Source organism: Sinohyriopsis cumingii, chromosome 8 (assembly GCF_028554795.1).
Source record: "Sinohyriopsis cumingii isolate HCF-2022 chromosome 8, ASM2855479v2, whole genome shotgun sequence".
Taxonomy (NCBI): domain Eukaryota; kingdom Metazoa; phylum Mollusca; class Bivalvia; order Unionida; family Unionidae; genus Sinohyriopsis; species Sinohyriopsis cumingii.
This window is the reverse complement of record NC_142968.1, coordinates 70,558,735-70,579,649: the sequence shown is the minus strand read 5'-3', so window position 1 is coordinate 70,579,649 and position 20,915 is coordinate 70,558,735. Positions and strand designations below refer to the sequence as shown.

Genomic DNA, 20,915 nt, shown 5'->3' with positions numbered 1-20,915 from the left:
GCGGATTCCCATGGTAAGAAGTTTGCTTTGCAAATAAATGCTTGTATAAAATATCCTATTCAAATGATATATTGCAGAAAACGTCATCATTAAAATTTAAGTTGTAGACAATGCCCCTGTTTATCACACGCACACACACGCGTATATATATATATATATATATATATATATATATATATATATATATATATATATATATATATATATATATATATAGAGAGAGAGAGAGAGAGAGAGAGAGAGAGAGAGAGAGAGAGAGACAGACAGACAGACAGACAGACAGACAGACATTACAGACAGATATATACTGTTGGAATTCATTCGGAACATTCTATACTTTGGGACATGTGACATGACATTTAGAATTATTTGCTATTTAACTCACAAGTCTGTAAGCGTCATTGAAGTTTTCACTTTGTATTATAGGCAAATAAATTATATATTGAATATTACTTAAATTGTTAGTTTCACCATTTTCTCTTTTCTGTTACATGGTTAAAGATCATAGTGTCTTAACAAATATATAGAGTTAGAGGAAAGTGAAACAATTATTATAATTTAGAATATGGTAAAATGTGACAATCCTATACTCATTATTCCCACTATGAAAACAAAGTCATATGGACAGCGTTCTTTTGCATACCAGGGCCCAGCAACGTGGAATGAATTGCCCACTGAACTTAGAAAGACACAGTGATCACATTCAAGCGGGCTCTCAAACCTCACTTATTTCGACTGCAAGAACAAACTTAAAGACCTAATAATGTTTCCTACCTTAAATATTCTCAGCATGTTTTTTAATGTTTTCTAATTTCATGATGTTTGTTTTTGTAATCATATCATTATATGTTTTTTATGTTATAGGTGTTGTCTAATGTTGTAAAGCGCTTAGAGCTTCTAAAGGTTAGGCGCTATACAAAGTCCTCATTATTATTATTATTATCATCATCATCATCATCATCATCATCATCATCATTATTATTATTATTATTATTATTATTATTATTATTATTATTATTATTATATTAGCGTGACAATTAATGAATAACATTATCGCACTAACAGAAAGCGCTAATAAAACAAACAGCGTGAGACAATATTAATTTTTACTTAAAAGACGAATCTCAGAGACAATCACGAATCAGCAGGCAAAATGTAAATGCCCATCCTATCATACACGCATGGTATGAAGAAAATAAGTAAAATAGAAACGAATGTATTCATCTGGAGAAGAGACCATGTCATTAACCATATGCCTCCGACAAGGTTCATAAAATGCTTCCTGAAAACACAAAAAGCAGCATTTTTTTGCATCCGTACAAACTAAATCAATGAATGAGATGCACACAGTGACTGTCAAAACATAGATGGGCTGCATTAATCTATGAAGCTTTAACGACACAATATTGACCAATCTTGAAGCTGAATTCGTTCCTAATGCCTTAGACAAAGATTTACACAGTTTACCCTGCGTGAAACGGCAATTTTATATGTCAAAATAATTTGTGACATTATTGCCAGATGATTCTTGAAAAACCAACAACTTAAAGATGACATCCCGTGTTAAACTGAGATGCTTTCAGTTATAGTCGGACGAATATGTATGACGTTGGGTTGATCCGTTTAAAAAATATATTTCCTTTGATCAAGAACATTTTGCACACAAAACACTAACTTAAAAAAGTTCAATTTTATATCCATTCATAGTTCTAATACAACTTCACAATCAACTTTCTTTGCATAACTATTCGTTTCTCTTGGCGCCATGGTGGGCGAGCTACGTATAAAGGCTATGCATATAAAGGCCTACTCTGGGCAATCCCAAGGGTGTCCGCTGTACACAAGTCTGAAATTTATGATAACATATGCAAAGGTTTTACCCCATTGCTTACTGAATGTTAGTATTATTATTTGTTTTCTTTTATTTCATTTTGAAATCCTGTTTGACAGCATTTGTTGAAGAAACCTAAAATATTTTATCATGAATGCAGTTTTGAAGGTAATCTGAATAAAGGGCACATTGCAGTTTTTCGAAGAAGAATTTATCTAAGGCAGTCGGAAAAAAATGTTCTTTGGAAATCACTAAATGATACGTGCTTCTTAAAACAATTAATTTGTTGCAGGTCACGTGGTGTTTGATATAAAAGTATTTGAAAAAGCCTCAAACGAAATATTCTCAGAAAAGATCAAACTGTTTAAGGTTTGGAAACCTCTGTGATACCAGGATACTGGCTATTTTAAACTGGAGCTTAGTTTGGGGTTTATTCTGAAAACTGACATCGAAAGCTTGGGTTGGGTTTGTTGGTGCTTTACGGCACAGCAGCTTAAGTAGGTGATTTAGTTCCGAGTAAAGTGCCATGTCCAATGACAGACCACGTTATCTGACCCAGGCTAGTCCAGTGGTAAGATTCGAACCCGCATCATTTTGGTAGTCAGTCAGGAAAGCTAACCACTGAGCCACCTATTGAAAAGGTGTATTAACAACGTTGTTACGTAAAAACTAAAACTTCATGATCTAATCTTCGCTGCTTCGTTACAGGTGTGTATGGGACGTAAAGGCTGCAGTGAGAGAATATTATTAAACCGATTTAATGCTGTTTGGAATTTCAGAAAATGCCTAATAGTAGACTTTATTTAAAATATGCGTTCAACGGATATAATGCCATAAATCATTGGAACAGAAAGGAAAACGTTTTAAACGTTCTTTAATCTTACGAATTTTGAGAAAAGCCTATTCTAATCAAGGTGCAGCCGGGAAATTAGTTTTCATTAATTAACTCAAGGAGAGATGTAGTGATATCGACATAAAAACCTGGGTCAGCAAAATAAATTAATTAGACATAACTAAATTAAATAAACAAATATAGAATAAGAAAGTCATAAGGCGTGACTGTGGCAAAGAACCGTGCTTAGATCTGATCAAAAACCCTTTATACATAAACATATTTTGTAAATGTACAAGCCGGGGGGTTTATATTTTAATCTCAAAGGACATATTTTTCGTAAATCGGATATAATCGGACCTCTGCTATATATAGATCCTAATAATTTAGTTATGTCTATATATATATAGCGAATGACTCATAATTTTGAGTCGTCGAACGTGTTTGCAAATTTGATTTCATGTAAGCTTTCTTCGAGTCATATATTTTTGCTTTTATACATTTTTGTTTTATGTGAAGTGTGAATATTTATTCAAAGTGGGCCTACATATATATATATATATATATATATATATATATATATATATATATATATATACGGTGTGATATGTACTTGTTCTTTTCAAAATGTAAATTCTGAACACTTATATTATTACCGTTAAAATATTTGACAAAAGCGAGGAAAAGATCATTGGACTCTCATCCTAAAATAATAATAATAATAATAATAATAATAATAATAATAATAATAATAATAATAATAGTAATAATAATAATAAGAAGAAGAAGACGAATAATAATAATAATAATAATAATAATAAACTATCTTTAACATTAGGTCATGGCTAACACATCTGCCATGTGGTCCTCAGTTTTTGCAATCAGCTAGTTTTAAAAAGTATATATATAATACACAAAATAAAAATAGTTCGCCCTCTACCATTGAGAAAATACAATATCTTATATTGGTGTTTCTAGCAGATGATGAATAAAGCATATTATAGAAATCCCCTTAATGTGACCTAGATAATGGTTACGACCATATAAATATATATGTGTGTGTGTGTGTGTGTGTGTGTGTGAATGCTTAAATTATCGTGGCTGAGTATCGATGTGTTAATGCTACCTAATGACCAACAAAGTAAATAAAAACCCATGGACTTTATGTTAACTATGTGAGTGTTTATGTAAAACTTTAAACTTCGATAACTACCCTACCATGATCATGTAACCCTTATAATTCCAATTTTCCTCGTTTCTCAAATCATATAATTAGACTTCAAGAAAGCGCTCATTTTTAGGTAGTTCGTAGTTTTCTTTAATTGTCCTCGCCAGGATATATATCACACTACAATGGAGTCGTCGACTCTCACATAGTAATATAACGTAAAGTTTTAGAGCGGGTTATGACGGTGAAGTAAAGAACTTGGTAGATCTAAAAAAAAAAAAAAATAATGGGGTTGTACAGGAATAAACCAGGCTATTCCGTTTTTTTTTCCCAACATTACACTTGCCTGTGACATATGTTGTTTAAACTTTCGTTGTTGGCATTCCGATGTTTCAAAAGCAAATCATGTCCATTTTTAGTGACATTCCTGCTCGTCGTATGACCATGACATTTAATGACAGCTTCTAGAGCATATTGTCCATACAAAATGCAATCATGTCTGAAGATTGTCTTGTAAAACCTGCCGCATGCGTTCTTTGTAAAACGTGTGTGTGCAAGAACTATTCGATTACATTGTTTTAACTTCTATTGCCCGATTTTAATATTGGGTTGCAAATTTTTATTGGATATCAGGAGTGGGTGGATGTTGGCTTAGTTTGTTATTATTACGGTGTAACGCATTGTTATAGATCAATCTTCACATAAAATGACATGATAACGTTGATTCAAAAGTAGTCGGCAGGCTTTATCGAGGTATAAACATTATAGATGATCGTTTATCTCCAAACAGATTGCAGAAAACTCTGTCCAATAATAACTCGATACACACACATTATATATATATATCTATATATATACAATAAGGTTCTGAAAGTGAATATATTTCATCAACATAGCAATACTTTTTATGTAGAACAATAAAACAATAAATAAAATCAATTTCAATGACCATGCAGATTCAAAATCTATCTTTTTCTTTTCTTTCAAATTTAAAAAAAATATCGGTTCGTATTTTTTATTCATACATGAAATTTAAACAACAGAATGTTCATTGAACTAGTGGAGACCTGCTTTGCAAGAATAAGTTCAAGCTAAAAAATTGAAATGCATTTCATTCTATTCCCATCCCGTCAATTACCCATGGCGATGAATATGCACAAAAATAATAAATAGTATTGAATCCTTATTTGTAAATATGACCAATGAGGTTTCTAAAATAAAAATCTTAAAGCCCATTGCTTAATACATTTTAAATGCATTATATGGTCCCTCTAAAAAAAAAAAAAAACTCGAAGTGGAAATCTAGGTTCCGATAGATCACAAGCATTATTAAATCGAAATGCGTGTCTTGTATTAACTTCCTACAACAGCAGGTGTTTCGGAGATAATTGCCATATGCGCTGACTTAATGGAATTAACTAACGTCAAATACTCCCAACAAATCGTTTCCTCTTTTTGAATGTATTGCCATCGATTTCCGTACAAAACAGGAGCACATTCCTCGTCCTGTCTGTCGTTTGCCTGAACAATACTGTCTCCTTCTAAGCATCGATATTTCTGTTGCTGCGCAGACACCGTATAACATCGAGTGGGTGTCTCATCACTGTCTGCCTCTCTTTCATTGCATAATTTGAATCCAGCGTCAGTAGCAACAGCCAATCGAGAACAAGTCTTTTCCGTGAGCTAGAAATATATATAAGTGCAAGATCACTGCCTAGAGGAAGAACTAACATAGTTCAAAATAGTGGCGAGAAGACAACACTCTTACATTCGTTCTTTCTAAATTAACTCAAAAACTTTGACAGGTGAAAAAGGAAACGAAGCCGTAACTGTAATTTCGAGAGAAAAAACTAAATACACCTACAAAACAATGAAGATTCTTGTAGCAGTCACCTGTCTTCTAGAGATCGGTCTTCTCGTAGCTCTTCCTTACAAGGTAAGATATAAGTTATTTCTCTCTTCCTTATTTAATAGTTAAAACAGCTAAATATATCTCCTTGTCAGTATATACGAATAGATAATACAAATTAGTCATAATGGTTGACAATGAGATAAGTTCTATGTAATTTTATTTAAACAGTATCAAGCCATTTGCTTTTAGATACATGCGAATAATGTTTTTTCGCCACATTATTTTACAGAGAAAGCGTGATTCTAAACAAAATCTGACGAAATCGCATTTTTATTTCCTTTTTGTCAATATCACATTCAATGTTGAGAACAGAGACAACAGAAACAAAATGTATGTTTAGATCGAGAATGTTGTTAACCTTTTATTTCGGATGGAATATACAATTTTGCTACTTGTCAGCAATAATCAAAGACCGGATACCAAGCACCATGTTCCGCTCAGTGAGATTTTTAAAGTTTTTTTTTAATGCAATAATCGTACAATATATCAGACAAAGAACAACATTTCTTTGATAATAATTTTACAAGTGATGTTAGTAATATGGTTATAAAGATTATTTTCAAAAAGGAGACAAATAAGTACTGAGTGACAATTTCGTAAATGAAAAATCGGTAATGATTTCAGGGGATTTCAAAAATATATATTTACTTTGTTTTATTTTGTGTTTATTAAGTTCAAGTCGTCCAAAAACATAATAGTACAAATTACGTTACACTTATTTTCTTTTAATAAATGGACGCATTGAGACAAATATAGCAAGTGACTGTACTATTTGCTATTTGTATCGGCGAATTTTCGAAATTGAAACTTTAAAAGGAAATAAAGTTTGTCTTTATCTGGATATTATTGTATATTTTCTCACTTTGATACCTGTCCGATCTATATATAAAGCTGAAGCAAAATAAGATACTCTTGTGTAAATGAAATTCGTATTTACCAAAGGATTTCAATCAAAAAAAATTTGGGCCACACTTTGCAAAATGATAAAAGTATCAAAGCCCTATACTCATTTCTTTTTTAAATTACAGACCAATGGCAATGGTTGCCAAACAACGGGGTTTTCTCTATTTTATACACTTCTTTGTTACTTTTGTTATTTTTGTCAGTCTTTTTAACAATTATGTGTGTTTAAATATGTCGTTACCGTTTTACCGTGTCCTACATAATCACATCTGGTAAAATATATATGCTTGGAACGGTTTATTTAAAATCATCTGAGACTTTCTCAGAACAGAGCTATGGCGGTGGAGACTAAGGACCGTCAAATTATCACGAAAGGAAACGTTCTGCAGAACATAAGATAAATGTAAGATAGTAAACACAGAAACCCCGATGAGTCAGAAAACTCTTTGTATGATTAATCGTAACATGTTTTTATGATGAAAAGTTTCCTCATAATATTTGACGTACAATAAGTGGAATGAATGAAAGCCTAATTATTTAATATAAGCCCTGAAAAAAAGCTCGCAAATCAGGGGCGGATGCAAGAATATTGTTTGGGGATGACGGCATAAACAAATAGCCATTGGGTCTGTGGGATGAAACCCCCTGGCCAGGACTCAGGAGGAAAACACATGTAGACCTGGAAATTGGACATTCGGTAAAATAACACATTTGTGACCAAAAATAACGTGCTGGGTTCTCACACATTATTATTTGCTTTATAATAATTATTAATGCTTCTTGATCACAGCAAATATTCGTCTGCTATTGTTTCCTTGCTTGCAACAAGATATTTTAATCTTTTTGGTGATGTCTTATTAAGGTCACTTTACAATTGCATTATAGTTCGTTATTATGTTAATGTGGCGTTTCATCGACCTCTGTCACATTATATAAATATAGACAGACAATGAGGTGTATATTAAGTTTAATGAACCCGTAGACCTAAAACAACCAGTAAACACAGAAGAAAGTGCCATTTCAGCAGCATGACTCTTTAAAAAAAAGTTATGACGTGTCTTAAAAGTCGGTGATATCAGGATCATACGAAATGAAAACTATACATATCATTTGTCGTTTTATCAGCCAATACAACATCACCAATCCCATGAATTGTGTAATGTAATGCATATTACGCACGTTAAATACCACTGCAAGAAATCATAAATAACATCATTTTTCACATCTCAGGGCTTTATTGAATAGCATCAGTGTTGTCGGGAACTGATGAAAGAGATGTTACTTTAGAACTCATTTAATGTGAAATTTATTACACTGATTGAATTATTTGAACTCTTACATCATTACTCATTTCTCATGAAATATATCGTTTCTCATTAAAGTTATTTTTGTGGTAGAATTATTTGAGCTCTTACATCAGTACTCATTTCAAATGAAACTAATTAAACTCGTTGACTTATTTGAGGTCATACATCAGTACTTATTTCTCATAAATTTATTACACTGGTTGAATTATTAGAGCTTTTGCATCAGTACTCATTCGCATACAATTTATTACACTGGTTGAAGTATTAGAGCTCTTATATCAGTACTCATTATCATAACATTTATTACACTGGTTGAAGTATTAGAGCTCTTATATCAGTATTCATTATCATAACATTTATTACACTGGTTGAATCATTAGAGCTCTTATATCAGTATTCATTATCATAACATTTATTACACTGGTTGAAGTATTAGAGCTCTTATATCAGTATTCATTATCATAACATTTATTACACTGGTTGAATCATTAGAGCTCTTATATCAGTATTCATTATCATAACATTTATTACACAGGCAGGCCGTGTTTGTTGTTTTAAATCGTTATTGTGAAATGGAAGGCAATGTTTAGAGTAGTTACGGCAAGAACCAGTCACAATGTGTTATGTTAGTGATATGTATTATGTCGATAACGTATGAACTCATGGTCTCTGTCACTTATATGTGTTATATGCACTCGTGAGTAACATATATACTAGCATAATGACCTAGTAATTAATTCGCATATAACACTGATTAAGTGGCATCATTTTTGGTGATGTGTGCCTGGTCGTGATGGAGTATGGGCTGGTGTGTGTAGGGAAGGCAATGGGCGTCCTTTACCCGCAGACCGGGGTTTGAATCTCCGTAGAGTGCTAATTAAAATTATCTAACCTGCATGATATTATTTGGATTCAATATGACTGCTCCTACTATTATCAAACATTTTCCTCTAGAATCCAGGGAGAGCACTTTCCGTTCTGTCTGGTGTATATTAAAAATTCTCTCTCTCTCTCTCGCTCTCTCTCTCTCTCTCTCTTTATATTTGTGTGTGTGTGTGTGTGTGTGTGTGTGTGTGTGTGTGTGTTATGGCACGTCAGAACTATACTGGCTAAAATGCCAGTCAAAGCGTACGCTGAAAAAATGTAACTGAACTCATTCTTTCGACAATTCAATGTTAAGCTTGAATGGGCAACTTTGCATTTTAAAGATCGGTCCAAGATGTTTTGAATTTACGCGACATAAGACATTACGCGATACCTGGAGAAAATTAATTTGTAACCATATTTGATTCAAACGGAGTGATAACTGCCGGTGAATTACATTGAATCCATGGCCTTAAGTTACAAGGTTTAAAGAATTATCTAAGAGAAAAACCTACAAATTGTAATAAGGTCACTCCAGCCGGGCAAACAACAAAGAGCTAAATAGCGTCAGTATCATTGAGACTGTTAATATTTCCAAGAAATTCAGTCTTGTTGGGAATCCTGTACGTTTAATTCTCCAATTAACAGGTTCCAACATTTCATTTCGACAGTCCTGATAAAATCAGAAGGTGCTTTTTGTGTGTTGTTTTAATGACACTTTTAACACACATCTTGACATCGACTAAATATCATGACGAGAAAATGGGTGTCTAGTGCTTTTGCCAAACACACGCCGATGCACCATACAAAAGATGGCCATAGTGATTAAAAGTCCGATCTCTACCATCTGAGTCCTAAAGCGGGTCCGTGAAATGGACGAAATTGAATAATTTTCATTATATTTCATGTCAACTGTGCTGGACTTCGTGAAACCGTTGGTATGTAAATACCAAACTTTGTACAAAGACAGATCCAAGGACGGTCAGCATGAATCAATGTTATAATGGAATTATTTATCTCGACCTCTACTTTTCACAAAGGAATTAAAACTGTGTCTACATGTCTCTGACTGGCTGATTCTTTCCTATCAAAGGAAACTTCTGAATTGAGTGTGTGTAATTTATATTTTTAACGTAGTTTCAAGAATTTTTCAGTCACACCGCTACGATGTCTGCAGTGTGAAAGTTTATAGTGATGTCTAGCACTGGGGCATCATACTGCAGACATACAGCATTATCCTGACACCGGACTGACAAGTCCTAACAATAACCATTTAATGCATAGCGCCAAGCGAAGCATCTGTTAGTGCCATTTGATAAGTTTTTAGTATGACTCGGCTGGAGTGTGAACCCGCGACCTAACGTATTGAAGGCGGACGCTCTAACCTCTACGCCACCGGAGCGGTCTTCTTAATTGATATCTGCGAACAATTAACCATTTTGAGGTTATTCTGATGGTAATGACGCAGGCAGAAGCTGTCCGAATTTACACGTTCCGACAATCACTTACACTGAAATAAAATATTTAAACCATCTTGTGGTGCATTTGGATTTTTCACTTTATAATACTGAACAAGCAAATAAAACAAAAGCAACAGAAACATTACAAACAAACACAGATTTTATTTAATATGAGGAATTAAATATCGATTCTTCCCTTAGAATCGATCGCACTGTTCACAGAGACTAGTAAGGACAAATGTAAAGCTGCGGTCCCTCCCAACACATTTAAATCCTAAGTCAATTTTCAATGTACAGGAAGAAAACTTTACTGAAACATTTGTAAAAAAATGAAATTTGCTTTTCATCTAAATTTCTTACATAACATCTTTACAAATGATATAACATTTGATACAGAAACACTAAAAGTGAGTGTCCTCAAGGTGTATTTGAGTGAATACAAATGGGTGTCACTATTACCTCAAGTATTATATTTGAATGTATGACAAGAGTTGAATGAGTTCCAGCTATTGCGAGCCTTTGCGATCAAAAGCTGTACATTATCCAACGAGTTTCATTACTTTAATATTAAATCACTACCCATTTGTGATTATGTTTATCACATATTATTTTTTTCCAATTGAATTGGAAATGAAGAAGAAATAATTTCCTTCATTCTGATCCAGACGTTTTACCTTTCATTTTTTGCGCGTAAAATAATAGTCCAAAACTATTGTCAATGTTTGGGGCAGTTTTATAAACCAATGAACACAATTTTACAAAACATGAATAGGAGGTGTTGTCCTCTGTGCATACGAAAGGGGAATGAAAGTTTAAGAAAATTGTCATGTGAATGCATGGCATGAATGTGAAGAGAAGGAGAAAAACGATTCAACTACTTCTGCGAAGATGGTAAATAATTATCACCCGTTTCATTGTACGTGTATGGATAAACCATGATTTCCTTTGAGGACATTCTTGTTTCAATAGTACAACTTCAATCGTTTTCATCGACAAAGTAATATTTATTGGATAATCAGGCCGCAAGAACGCCATATGACAGGGTATATACACCCAGTGCAATACAGCGGAATATCTGCTGATGACGTACATTGATGGTCATGCATCACTCATACAACTTAAGTACGGCATAACAATCTAAACAAGTTCGATTTCTCAGTTACTTGAGGCCATAATTATTCCAGCATCAACAATAGGTTATACACGCAATTCAATGGCAGCGAAAAATAGTCCACAGCTTCGTGTAAATGTAATCACAATATAAACTTATCTCTTTTAGCCGTCCTCTGGTATCAAAATCGATCATCAAATACCCTCAGGTCCCCAAAAGATTTAAGATGTTTGAAAACTCTGGAATAAAACCAATGAAACGCACTATTGTACTTAGGTAAGGCTTTCAAAATAAACAAACTAAAGGACAACATATATATTAACTCTTACCCAGAATGCCAAATATTTAATTATAAAAGATCGCTATCTAAAAACAAATAGTTTAGACGGCAAATCATGACAAAGCGAAAGAGATGCCGAACAAACTGAGGTTGGCTTCAAGTTGTAGTTTACCCTATACCTCCAGGGGATTTCATAAAAAAAATTGGTCCTAGGACCACAAATAGTTTAGCTTTAATCCAACTGCGAATTGTGTTTATTATTTCACATTGATATGATTAATCAGAACTCATTTCTAAGATATAGGTCATTATTTAGCGCCACGTACGACAAAATAAAATCAGAGTCTAGAACGCAGACTTATTACATTGACAGAAAGCGTTGAAAGGTATATTTCAAGGGCTTCTTATGTGGAGAAATTTCTATACTAATCTGTATTACCAGAATCGTCCCGTGTATATGGTTAAGTAACTAATAACTAGATAATTGCTCAGTTTCTGAAACTATTTTCCCAGCTCAGATTCCACATAATCAAACAAATTATCATTAAAATATCAAATCTTTTTACGAAAACGTAAATCCAGAAAGCACTGAGGTTTGTTGTAGCATATATTAATTTACAGCAGTCATTCCAACTCAAAATAAAACATTTGAATAAATATATATTGCATCCGTACATTTCTAAACCTATTCAAAATTCCATTACAATTTTTTTATAGATTTTTTTTCTCAGTTGCTCTGATGGAACATAAAACAACCAGACACATCCCTAATTGATTTGGTACAAGATATATTTAATGTTAATTGAAATTCTGCAATCAAATTAAATATGATCTATTTTTTTCTTTTTAATAGACTCGCAGGCTTACAGTTTCAGCCTAAATGCCAATTTTACAGAGCAAAGCAGGTCTAAAACCCATTGATGATTGTTGCAGGCAAAATTAACATCTGTCTCAAGTAACGTTGATTTAATAAGAGTTGCTGCTAAGTTAATTTATTTCACTTTTACACAGGGATTTCGAGCATTTCGTGTGATTTCTCTGACTGACAAGTCGTACGTTGCTCGACCTAAACATAACTTGACAATCTCGATTACAGTTACGAACAAATGAGTTTGTTGATTTTTATTTGTTTTTCTATGAAACAAATCCATTACAATCATCACGATTGCTTGCACATGTGCATGTGTGTTTTGATGATATTTCTGACTTACCAATGTTCAACTGTATATACAACTTACCTGCCGATTGCACTCCTGCTGATTTCTTCTGTCATAATCCTCCTGAACCTATTCTACCTTTAACTACAAATATTGTTGTATTACAACATGAAGTACTCCTAAACCAATTATACCTCCTTCTGTCCATCATCCATCTAAAATGACAACTTTTTGTATTTTATCCCATGCACAACTTGAAATAATCCTAAACCTCTTCTACCTCCTTCTGATCGTATCTTCCTGTATGCAATAGTCATGCTTATGTACCATATCAATACACTGTTTAATGCATACAATCTCTTTCTTGAAATATCGCCCACTATCACCCCCACCGATCCTCCCCAACTAAAAGGCCAAGTAAACTATTAAGAAGAAAACCAATGATATTGTTTTCTTTTTTCTAAATTCTTAAAGAATTTCCAATAGTACAATATTTTTACCGTTTATGCCGTTTTAATTTCATTATTCAATGCACACACACACGTGCGCGTGCGCACATGCACGCACACACGCACGCACGCACACACAGACAGACATAATACATACATACATACATACATACATACATACATACATACATACATACATGTACTCATACTTATAAAAATAGTCGTAGCAGTAACATCGTTGGGCGCCCAGCATTAGGAGGTTAGTGTTGAGACTGGTCGACCTGGTGTCAGGATAATGTGACTGGGTGGGGCACGATGCTGCATGATGCCCTAGACATACATATCACTATAAACTGCCATCACACCCGACAGCGACTGAAAGTACGCGCAGAAGCTTTGAAATACAATATTGACGAAATTTGCCCTAAATATTTTCTCCGTATCAAAACTGTTTGAAAGAATGCTATACTTTCGGAAGTCTATTAGACCTAAATCACAAGTGACATGGAAACAATGACATTCGCTTGTCTGACATACAATCTGACATTCGATCAAAATCGCTCATTGTTTTCAATCTTCAGTCTTCAAATGAAGCTTTTGCTTTAATAATGGCAGATAATAAAATGCTGCAATTTAATGCGCGAGATCAGCAAGTAAAGTTGTATCCAACGGATTAGAAACTTATGTAATTATAGATTAGATATACCCTAGTTAATTAATATGTCAATAATTTTCCAAACGTGGCAAAAAATCACACGTGGTAATTGATGCATATAAGAAAAACTCTCTGCATTTATATTCTGTAAAAATCGGATCTTAACGCAAGAAACTTGGGGAAACAGAGATAACACGTAGCTTGCAAAGAAGAACAAACGGGCTAAACCTCTCCGATTTGTTCTTCTTATAAGTCAGAAATTAGGTGAATAGAAATGGACAGAAGCTGAGAAACTGAAAGGACTAAGAAGACGTGAAAAACGCAAGACATTAGGGAATACGACTTAATTACATGTAACATGCCTTCTTGACGGTATAATATATATTTCGTTAAAAATCTTAAGGAAAACCAATAATATGATTAAATATTTAAACAAATATATTTCCTAAAATTATTAAGAGACCATTCCATTCGAAATATTATTTTCAGATGCAGCCTATAGTAGACAACGCATACACACGAGGAAAGGATGCGCCCCAAGTGAAATAAAATAATACAGAATTAAGCAACTGACTTAAATAACAGATAACACGTTTGATCCCGTGCCTCTTTGTTCTTCCAATCTCATCCTTTTAATATCTAAACATAATGACGACAAATAGCAATAAACATGTTAATTTTCTTTAACCTTATATAGGGCTTCAATTCATTAAGCGAATCACTAACTTCAACGTGAGTTATATATTGTATGACGCTATCTCTGCGTATAAAGAAAGTAACATTTTCCAGACAAACATAATTGAACCATTCAGGGATACGTATATCATGTAGGAATATCACTTTCATTGCTGAAATAAAGACTGCGGCCCATCCTATAACGCATTGAACCAGTCTAAGGGTTCATTTTCTATACACGGGAAGATGATATTTGTTTTTATTGTTTTGATTTTTTTGTTTGTTTCCTTTTTGTCATAAACACACATCTCTCTCTCTCTCTGTAAATGTACATACATACATACATACATACATACATACATACATACACACACACACACACGCATATATATATATATATATATATATATATATATATATATATATATATATATATATATATATACCAGATATAAAAGTGCGGTATAGGTCTGAAAATGATTAATTGATTTGTTAATTGACATATTAATAGACATATCCACTGATTGATTGACTCATTAATCAGATTTCAAGTTAAAGCTGGATAGTCAGACAATTAATGCAATTACCAGTGCAATAATACAAAGATACAGTAATCGACGGTCCTCGACGTGAATTTACATCGGTGCCTTATACCAAAAGCATACTGCCTGATAAATACATTTTAAAATTTTCTGTGAAACGGGGACAAATATCTCACTGCTGCCAAAAGTTATGAAATATAAAGAGTCTTCATGCCCTTAGAGTCTGTAGTGTAGAAACAATATTTGTTGCGTGTATGACTGACTTGGCAACGTCAGATACTACTTCTGTTAGATCACCATGTCTTGAGTATATACAGTCCTTTATGGGTGTGTGTGTACGTATGTGTTTGTGTGTTTGTATTTGAGCTTTATGAAGGTACACAAATTCTACGCTATGTACAGTTTATTATACTGTTTTCAGCCTCCTAATTTAACACGAGTTATGAAACATTCTTAAACTTGTTGAGGGTAAATGTTTTTACGTACACCTTATTTTAACTGTTGTGCGCTAATGACTGATGATTTGTGTATCACACATAAAAATGAAGAGAGAGAGAGAGAGAGAGAGAATGAAAAAGAAACGAAAATAAAACACGATACAAAAGGCAGCACGTCCTACCACTCAGCGGAAGACACTCGCTTGCAGCAAAAACAAAATGCATTGTCTCTAGAATTAAAAATCAGCATTTTGCTCTGTCAAAGAAATTGATTGAACCATGATTATCTTCAAGTCACTATCAAGCATGTACAAGTCACGGTCCACTTAACATTTACAAAGGCATTAATTCCAGTGTTTATGGAAGCAAGGCTTCAGAATACCGTAGTTTAAGGGTCGACAACCTATTTTACGTAGCGTGACACTTTTTCCCCCGGATTAATTCCAAAATGAACCAGCGTGTGTCACTAGTAAGAGAGTAACACTGTTTAAATCGAGATTACTGGCAGACCTTCACTTGCCACGATAAACCTCTTGACGTGGGAACGCGTACCGTGGGTTGCCGACCCCTGCTGCAGTAAAAGTCCTTGACAACGAATGGACACATACTAACCATGGAGTCAACTGGAACATAGTTACAAAGGAAGAATGTACGTTACGCGTGTTCTATCGATGCTAAAAATACGGTTACATGTCTATTCCCATTTTGTGTTTCAAAATTGGATTTTTGGAAGAAGTGTCTAGACAGTTGTTTAAACCTTTCCCATGCCCATATTCCTAAATATATTGATTTTATATATTCCGTTTTTCAAACTCGTTTAAATTCAAGCTCTACGATTGAAACCAACCCTTTCGATTGTTCAGGATTTAAAAAAAAAAACAAGTCAAAATGCAATGCTTTACAGTTGTTGTTGTGGTGGTGGTTAACGCCATTTTGCAGCACACGATAGCTATACATGGCGGCCAGTATTAATGGCGAAGGAAGAACCCGGGGCCCCTAAATGCTTAACAGACACACACACACAGATTATATATATATATATATATATATATATATATATATATATATATATATATATATATATATATATATATATATATATATATTTGTGTGTGTGTGTGTGTGTGATTGAACCCTTTCAATTGTTCAGGAACAAAACAACAATTAAATACGATATCCCTTGTCAGAGCAATTGTATATGTACGTGACTGTTCCATAAATGCTATTATCGACACAAATGTCATTTTCTCCACATCTGTCGTGAGCCGCATAGGAAATGTCTCCACAAATTTGTCCAAGTGCTAATTTAATGACCGGGCGTGACCATGTCATTCGATAGTGGCTAATGAGAGTTAAAAGAGGACAGAGGACATCATGGCCAAACGACGTACTTAAAATGTCTCACAGAATCACGTCTAATGGTACTTGGAACAAAAAATATGCGAGATTACCTTTACTGTGATTCATGTTGCCTTTTTAAGTTTCAACAACCAATCATTTTAAGATAACGCTGCTTGGTTCAAATATAGTTTGGGAATAGTAACGAAAACCTATATTCTACAGAAATACATCGGAGATTTATCCATATAAATAGATCCAAAATAAGATTTTAATCTGTCTGCTCCATTCCTGTACTGAAATTCGTTTCCTACTTCTCAAATACCTAATCGTGTGCTTTTTCCTCTTCTTCTACTACTACTAATACCACTATTACCAAAATTGCTTCTTCTTTTTGGCTATGTATTTATTTTACACGCCTCGTTAGATGCATATGCTTCATTCATTACTGTGACGATGTGCCGTTAAGTACTGTACATACAAGCATAGATATTCACTTGACCGTGTCCCTGAATTATTTTTAGAATTTTTTACAAGTCAGATAGGAGAGGATTGTAATCTGAAATGAAGACATTTACGATATGATCACTAAGAAAGCCAGTCATAAAAAAGGAAATAAAACTAGGGTCTTAGGCAGCCTATTCAATTAATTTATCACTTCTTTCCAAGAACGCAATCGGCTTTATCGGATTTCAGATAAGTTGTGTATGCCGCGGGTCTTCTTCTGATCTGCAATTACTCATACATTAGGTGCTGTAGGAGATTAATCACCACGAAAAACAAGATACGATGCAGTCATCTGTTTCTTTCAAATGAACAATGTTTGACAGTTTTGTTCCTTCTAACTTCTATGTTTGTCTGATTCCTTGTGTCCGACCATTATACCATTCTCTAATGAATCTAGCTAAAGCAATATAGCTAGGGTCTTGACGTGAACTGCTGAGAAGAGGCTTTTTCTCAGTCTTGTGTGGTGCAAGAGCATTTGCACTTAAAACATTATTATTTTAGAAAATGCCTTGTTAAAATAATTAACTCGCTGAAATTATTTAGTGACTAATCAGTTTTAAGACATTAAAGTGATATCCTGTTTCCTTGTTACTCCATTCAATTGAATTTTTAAAAGTGTTTTTGTACATGTAACCATAAAAGGGACACTTAACAAGTGCGAGGCATGTGTAATATCTACTCAAATGCCAATTATTCACGAGCAGGAGAAATAATCCTAATTTCAGTTTCCGTGCATTACTCTGAGAATTTTGTGTTTTCATTCTGTTTTATTTCTTTTGGTTTTTTTTTAACCAAAACATATTGCTCATTTGAACATATAATGTTAGGTAAGGATAAAACTATTGATTATTCTTTGCTTGCTTTAAAATCGTTTTATAGTGCTTAACTTTAAAACATTTTTTTCTCTCTAAAATTCAACATTTTTCGAAAAGGTCAAGTATCTAGCTATCAAATGTACAAATTTTTACTTTTCAGTGAATCTCAAGATATCTGTAAACGAATTGTTTTCAGTATATTTTTAACAATATAATCAAGGAAAGAGCTGTACTCTATATTTTGAAATACCTTAGCGCTGATTGCACGCAGTTTTACATTGTAGATCTTTATATCGTGTAGTGTACTTGTTTCTTTCAAAATGAGCTTTACTGGATTGCAAAGGGCATATTTTTGTCATAAATATTTTTTGCGACAAATCTACTTGATAAACCTCGAGTTATCTATCTTAAATAACAGTCGGGTACTGTTATATTTGTCTTCATTTCTCATTACAGAAACAGAAATTAGAATTGCTCAAAAGAAAATCCAGAAGTACAGATGGCTCCATTCGTAAGTATGTCAACAAAACAATGAGTAGTAATCGAATAAATATATCATTTCAGTTTCATAATTTCAAGGCATCAAAATTATTATTCTACAAAAATATAATGTCTTTGGGCAACAAAAAAGCTTTGCTAGTTGATCCATCACCAATTACGGAAAATCCATGTATGTTTATATATATATATATATATATATATATATATATATATATATATATATATATATATATATATATATATATATATATATATATTTACACAGGGACCCAAAATTTAATAAACCCTCACTCACAATACAGTTTACGTCATCTGTGTATAAGAAACTAATAAAACAGTGCTTCCTTTTTCTAGCATAATTAAATAATTGTAATGAATAAAACCACTGTCATCAGTGTGCTTGAACTGCACCTATACAACGGCTAAAATATTCCATGACACGCAGAGCAATGAGTAGACAACATTGATTTGCACGTACCAAAGTCACCAAATAGAAACTCTGGGTGACTGAATGGTCTAAAGTGCTCTTCGTTATCAATCACTGCCATCTCACCAATGTCCGCTTGGGTTTGAGGCTCAGATTTGGCATATGTGGATATGTGAGAATGGCTTTCCAATTGCTTCACGTAGGTCGGTGGCTCTTACCAGGGTTTTCCCCAAATTCTTCCTCCACAATTTATCCTGGCCGCCACATATAAGATAACCTGTATTTAAAATGGCGTTACCCAAAATACAAAACCTCTTCTTCAGAGGTTATTTTTATTATCCTGTTCCTCGTTTCGAACAGTGGTGATTATTTTAGTGATAAATGTCGCTTTATGTAGAACATGTTATAAATGACAGAATAGGTAATCTTTCAGGATTATCTTGTCCACGTCAGATCATTCTCTTTAACCTTTTTTACCGTCTTTCATGCATGCTATTGCATGAACCTATCTGCTCCGTTTTAATTATTCTGTTCCCATGTGGTCATTTATAAAATGGTTCTTTGCACTTGCAAACATGTTGCTAAGCTCATTAGAATATACATCTACAAACAAACCCAATATAATTAAGTATATCAGCTTGTTTTAAGATTTTAACGTCAGTCTGGCCATCCTATCAAAGGAACTATATATTCAAACTTTTATAAGCTGCACAGCGAAGATATTTCTTTTGATATTTTCAGACGACGCCTAGAGGAGTGTTCATGTTTGACCTGGTAAGATAAGGTTTCATATCATTGTCCAGTTACCAAGGCGAGGGTTCATAATGACCATAACGCGTGCTTTTACGGGAAATTTACCAGTGAATGACAACTGTTGCATTTAGCGATATCACTTTTACGTTACTTCAAAGGATTTTAACTGAAATGGTTTGGTGCTTCAAAATATACCAACACATAAGGAGTGCGGGTGGAGGGAGAGCACAGGAAGCCCACACTAATACTATTTGCGCAACATTTTGATTACGAAATGTGCGAAACAAATCCAAAGAACAATACTAAGAAATTACATCCTCTGAGTTGTACATTTTGTGATTTATCTCTGCAAACCCAAGATACCTGAACACATTTGGTTGATTAGATCGCTTGAGAGTGTAAATTAAACGACCAGCATATGCATAATTGTAACAAAATAAATTCCACACACTGCCATCAGCAAAATGTCAGTTTAATTTTAAATACGCGTGTACTGTACCAATAGCTTCAAAACACGTTTAAGCAGTAACACAACAGTGATAAAGGGCATTACCATGGAAACAGTTTGACATCGGAAAATCATTGCTCAGAATGTTTATATGTCCCATACTCATCTTATTGACTAGTGGGACCGTAATATTTTGTGAACATTGTCTTAAATGTTACTCTATTACTATAGTTTCAATAAGCTATATATATATAAGTCTTGGTCAGCATCAAATGCAAATCATGGACAAACAAGACAAAAAAAGAAAAAACAGAAGAAAGTGTTGATATAGCGCCTAATTGGTACGGTGATAACATGGCAACCAAGTTTATACTTACCCACAGTGGGATTTGCATTAGCATCATATATTTTAAAACATAGCATTATGTGACCGTAAATTATATCCCAGATAATTAAGTGCAACTCTATCAACAATAACCAGCCATAATTAATAATAATAATAATAATAATAATAATAATAATAATAATAATAACAACAATGGA

At 33.5% G+C, this 20,915-nt stretch overlaps 1 protein-coding gene across 1 annotated transcript in view; it reads left to right on the top strand.

Moving 5' to 3' along the window:
- Nucleotides 1–5,532: 5,532 nt before the first annotated feature.
- Nucleotides 5,533–20,915, top strand: part of LOC149793782 (corticotropin-releasing hormone-binding protein-like) — a 36,764-nt gene continuing 21,381 nt past the window's right edge. Inside the window, exons 1-2 of the mRNA XM_089966459.1 lie at nucleotides 5,533–5,767; nucleotides 18,700–18,754. Coding sequence (XP_089822585.1) covers nucleotides 5,702–5,767; nucleotides 18,700–18,754 — 121 coding nt within the window. The 5' untranslated portion in view covers nucleotides 5,533–5,701. The remainder of the gene's footprint in view (nucleotides 5,768–18,699; nucleotides 18,755–20,915) is intronic.